Here is a 5,566-nt window from a genome sequence, read left to right on the forward strand (position 1 = left end):
CTTAGCGTCAAATCCTTATATGTGAATATATATCCTGATGTAGCCACAGAAGCCAGGAGAATAGAAACAAACCATGGAGGTACAGGGAAAAAGAGAGACTGAGAGAGGGAGATAGTAGGAAACAGATGTTACTAAGGGGGACATTAGGAAAAGCGGGTATTTAACTGGGAAGGGAGGAGGGAAGACTAAACAAAGAATCAGAGGGGTAAAGTGGAAGAAGGAGTTCAAGAGAGGGGGGTAACAGGAGATAGGTGTTATTAAGGGAAAACAGGAAAAATCAGGGTACTTTAACTGGGGAAGGAGGAGGGAGGGTTAGACAGGGAGAGAGAGATGAGAGATAAATAATGCTTTCTTAGGTGGTGTGAAAAACCAGAGGAAATAATAATCTTTAGTGAGGTAATCCAGACCCAGACAGATAAATGTCACATATTCTTTCTCATATGTAGATGCCAGCTTTGAATCTTTAGATATACATGTTTTCAACTGGAAACTAGTTTCCTGACATAGCAGTCAGGAAACTAGTAAGGGACCATGGAGTGAGGAGCTTCATGGTAGGGGAGACAGAATACAGTGATAAGAGGGAGAGAGAGGAATAATGGAATAAGAAGGGTTAAAGTGAAGGAATGGAAGTGCAGGGCAGAGGTAGGAGTATGGGGGGTTAACATTAAAGGCCTGTTGAAAAAGTCATATGGAAACCTACCACTATATAAGCTTGTTAAATTATATACATATACAACATAAAAGGAGTTTAAATGGAGTTCCTCTAAAATTGGGGGGGGGGCAATGGGACTTCCAAATATCACAGACTAACAAATAAAAAGCTGAATGCCAGGAATGGGCTCCTTCTTTTGGAGCTGTTGACCAGGGGTCCTCCCAACTCTCAGAGAATACTGGTTATTGACTTTGCTCTTGGTCATCTGCCAGAACTTGATAGTAAGTCCCTATTGCTGAAGACTACATGACTTGTAGAACAAACAAGGAGCTATCAAGTTGGTATAGGCCTCAAAAGCATTATCTCAACTGCTTAGCTTTCAAGTTGCTGGAAGGTGCCATGCATGCTACCATAAGAGAAGAGTAACCCTTAACTTTGCCCAGTTGTGAACCTTTCAAGCTACAGTAGATTTATTAAGCAGAATCTTTCAATGTAGAAAATATTGGGACTAATAGACTTTCACTGAAGCTCAGTTTTATGAGAATACACTGCAGAATACACAGGGATTTTGTCTAAATATTGACTGCTTTTATGTATTTGATATTCTTTCTTGTGTTTTCTTGCATATAAAGTATAATGGCTGATTCTGAATTTGAATGTGCAAAAAATTGTTTCAAGCTTTTCCTTAAATTGTTATGGGTCTTATAGTTTTCTCAATTCTTAGTTTAAACGTAACACATCTGTTAAGCCTCTTTATTCAAGGCTGAGTTTTCATTATTAGCACTGACATAGAAGATACTTTGTTTTAGAAAGTGGTCTTATAGCATGTTTAAGGTGTTTTATCACAGGAAACAAATCACAGACAGACGTGGTTAAAAAAGTGCAATGAGCTTAAACACATTAAACACCCCAATTTCAATTATTATCAATTCATGGCAAATTAATTTTCATCTATGCCAGAGTATCTCAACATCAGGCCTATGGACTTTGGTTTGGATTATTTTTTGCTTTGTGGGACTGTCCTGTGCCTTGTAGAATATTTCTCTGCATCCCTGGCCTCTGCTTCCTTAATGTCATTTGTATTCTCTTTTCAACCAGGCTGGACAACAGGAAAATGCCTTTAGACAGCCCCAAATGTCCTCTGTCTCAAAGCTACCCCTGGTTGAGAACCATTGAGTTGCACTTTTTTTGTTTTTATACTACAGGGAGAGATTTGCTATTTTGGTTTCCTGATACATATGTGTTCCTAAACCTTTGCCAGTACTTGTCAATAGTGCCATTTTATGTAAAGCTACATGATTAAGTTCATGATGAGCAGGCATGTTCTCACCAACCTATTAACAGCCCCACACAGATCAGTGCTCTGTAAACCCTGGGCAAATTCAACTTGCTCACATTTCTCACTGATTTCTAAAGTTGCTTGCTTCTTGGGAATTTTTGAGGACCTGATTCCCACGAGATATTCTACCTGATTAGGAAGGTGAGGGAGCACAGATCTCTGGGGCCCCCCTCCTCTCACCTGATCATGCCTTCTCCCTTGTAATTTAGACTGTAGTTGAGGCTGAGATAGCTGAGTGCTCAGGTTTCTTTGGAACATCTGGGAGGCAAGCCTACTTTACTTTTGTTTTAAAATCAAGTGGATTTGAGGTCCTAGTGCTTCAGTCTCTATATCTCCAAGTGTAAGGCTTCAAGGGGAGGAGAGCCTCCATCTTGCTACTCTAGGGAAGTAGGAGCCTGGGTCCCTGGGCCATAGTTGGTTTAATGTTTCTCTTTTGGCTGTCTGGGAAGCAGTGTAAGCCAAGGGTATTTTTTTTTCAACTCTGTGTTCAGATCAGAAAAATCACATGAATTCTGGTGTGGCTTTTGCTTCATATCCATGGGCTTCTCTTGCATTTGATTGATTTTACTTTAAAAACAAGTACTGGAGATGGCAAGGAAGACATAATCTGTGCCTTCAGGAAGCTCACATTACAGTCAAAGAGATGACCGTATAAATAAGTGTAATTGGTAAGTGCTGTGAATTCAAAGTGTCCTGAGAGAAGAGGGGCACTGGCTGTGAGGAACTATGGAGGTGGGGGTGGATTTCCTATCTCTGAGAGAAAACCAAGGAGTCTTAGGAGGAGAACTTAACTTATGTCAGGATGGAACTGGGAGTGGGATTTATGATTTTAATCCCTGAGGAATGTATTGTCTAAATGGTACTTTTTGGAACTTTAGTCTCTAAGCATTTAAAGAACTTTCTAGTTATAACTACCATCCAAGAAAACCTGAATGTGAGGCCAGGAGTCTAGCAGTCAGTAGTGCTTTCCTTCATCAATGGATTCTTGGCAGAATTCTACAGTGGTTTAAGAATTTAGGTCTGGTCTCTGCCTTCCTCTTGTTTCCGTGTTTATATTAGTGTGTTCCCTCTGGCCTGTGGGGATCTTAACGATCTCACTTGTCTGATCACTGAAGGAGAGCAGCTTTGTGATATAAGTAGACTCATTGGGCTCCTATTTTACAGGTGCTTTGGCATCTCACTGTAGGAGAGCCTGTCTTGGTGTCCACAGTTGTCAACAAATTGGACAGAGCCCAGCATGGAACTTGCTGATCACTGAGCATTCTGGGTGGTGCCTTAATGTGTTATATAGATGGACTTTGAGGAGGATGTGTTAGAGCATGGATGAACACTGTAGAAGGACGTTGGGTGACTGCTACCATGGGAGGCATAAATTTGGAGAAAATGAAACTGCCAGTAAAGAGGATTTGTGCACGGACTGAGTTATGTCGAGGCCATCAAGCAATCAAGTATAAAAAGATGGAATTTGAAGGAAGTAGGAAGAGGATCACAAACTATGACTGTGTTCAGATTTATGGTCTTTTTAAGGGATGTTGAGTATCAAGGGTTGTGCATCAGGGACATCTCTTCTGAAGATACCGATGAGTATGTGAGAGGTTAAGAACCTTTTTTCATGTAGACCAAAGAGAGAAAATGAGCAAGGAAAGTATAACAAAGAAAAGCTGTAGAGGAAAGTATAGTAGAAACACTCAAAAGCATTAGAAAAACATCTAACTTAGACATGACAATACATCCTGGTTGCCCCATATGGACCAATGAGGGGATTTAGTGACATTATAGTTGGTCTCTTTGATCAGATTCTGCTGCTCCAGTTCTGCATACAAGGGGATTTACTCCTCAGTTGACAAACATTTTTGGTGATTTCCCATTGGCTGCAGGGTAAAGACCAAAATTCCTAACAGTCCTTTATAACCTGGTGGAAGTCTCTAGTCTAAACTTTGCTGTATTCTCCACTGTTCCAGCCACATACAGTGCATCTGTACTCTCTCTGTCTTCTTTGGGGGCTATCCTGTTTGCATACTTATTTTCCCTACTCATCCCTTAATACTTAGATCACAGGTTTCTCAGACATGCAAGAGCTTTTATTTAATCTTGTATCATTTCAGGTCACTTCAGAGCATTGCTTCCTCTTGGTGGGGACCTCATGGCTAACACACACAATGTGACTGAATTCATTTTTCTGGGACTCTCTCCTAATCAGCAGGTGCAGAGGGTTTGCTTTGTGATGTTCCTGATCTTGTATGCAGCCATCGTGCTGGGGAATCTCCTCATGGTGGTCACTGTTGCAGCCAGCAGAAGTCTTGGGTCCCCCATGTACTTCTTCCTCCTCCACCTGTCCTTTGTGGAGATCTGTTACTCCTCTACCACAGCCCCCAAACTCATCATTGATCTTTTGGCTGAAAAGAAATCCATACCCGTGTGGGGCTGTATGACACAGCTTTTTTTCATGCACTTCTTCGGTGGTACTGAAATTTTCCTGCTCACGGTGATGGCCTATGACCGCTATGTAGCCATCTGCAAGCCCCTGCACTACACTAGCATCATGAACCGGCAGGTGTGCACTGCCCTTGTGGGATTAGCGTGGGTGGGAGGCTTCATGCATTCCTTTGCCCAGAGTCTCTTCATTTTTCCGTTGCCCTTTTGTGGCCCCAATGTCATTGACCATTATTTCTGTGATTTGCTTCCTCTACTCAAACTTGCCTGCTCAGACACATTCCTTATTGGTCTGCTGATCGTTGTAAATGGAGGGACACTATCTGTGATCAGCTTTGTGGTCCTCTTAGCATCCTATGTGATCATCTTGTTCCACTTGAGGACTCAAAGCTCTGATGGGCGGTACAAAGCCCTGTCCACCTGTGGGTCCCATGTCACTGTGGTTGTTTTGTTCTTTGGTCCCTGCATCTTCATCTATCTGAGACCTTCTGCCACTCTGCCTGTAGACAAGATGGTAACTGTGTTCTACACAGTGATAACTCCCCTCCTCAATCCCATCATCTACTCCCTGAGAAATGCAGAAGTGAAGAAAGCCATGAAAAGTCTATGGATCCGGACAATGAAAGTAGATAAGAAATGAAGTTTGGATATTTGGCATTAGGATTGGAATGATGTAAGTGCAAAACGAAGCACAGGACATGCGGAAGGATTGTTCGTAGCACTTGCTTGTGTGGCATTGTTGCAACTGATGGACATCTTCTAAAACACTTGTAATCTATTTCCTGTTATGAAAGTACTATAATATAGCTAGACATTTTAGATTCTTTGTGTTTTTTTCTGCCACTATCCATAATATTTGCTACCATTTCCAGCAAAATATTCAACAATATTTATTTTGTTTTAGACTCACTTTCTAAGGTGATCTTACTGTGTATGAGTCAGAAAGAGCTTGTATGTACAGTGTTAAATTTAATGACTTACGTTACAAATGCACTCTGGATAAAGGCAAATATTTCATTTAATAGAATTGTCTTTTTAGATGAAAAATAAACAAATGAATACATCATCTCACTACATCTTGATAAGATTGCTTATTAATTACACAGGGAGAGCATGTGACTTCTTAACCACTTCTTATGCAA

The 5,566-nt window shown here is 41.1% G+C and overlaps 1 protein-coding gene across 1 annotated transcript; it reads left to right on the forward strand.

Annotated features, from left to right (window-relative positions):
• The first annotated feature begins 4,130 nt into the window (after positions 1–4,130).
• Positions 4,131–5,102, forward strand: LOC103742534 (olfactory receptor 4X2-like). Its single transcript, XM_008843638.2, has one exon. The coding sequence runs from the start codon at positions 4,135–4,137 to the stop codon at positions 5,062–5,064; it is 930 nt and encodes a 309-aa protein (XP_008841860.1). The 5' UTR covers positions 4,131–4,134; the 3' UTR covers positions 5,065–5,102.
• The last annotated feature ends 464 nt before the right edge of the window (positions 5,103–5,566 follow it).

This window comes from Nannospalax galili, unplaced genomic scaffold (genome assembly GCF_000622305.1).
Source record: "Nannospalax galili isolate Female #2095 unplaced genomic scaffold, S.galili_v1.0 scaffold1200, whole genome shotgun sequence".
NCBI classification, from domain to species: domain Eukaryota; kingdom Metazoa; phylum Chordata; class Mammalia; order Rodentia; family Spalacidae; genus Nannospalax; species Nannospalax galili.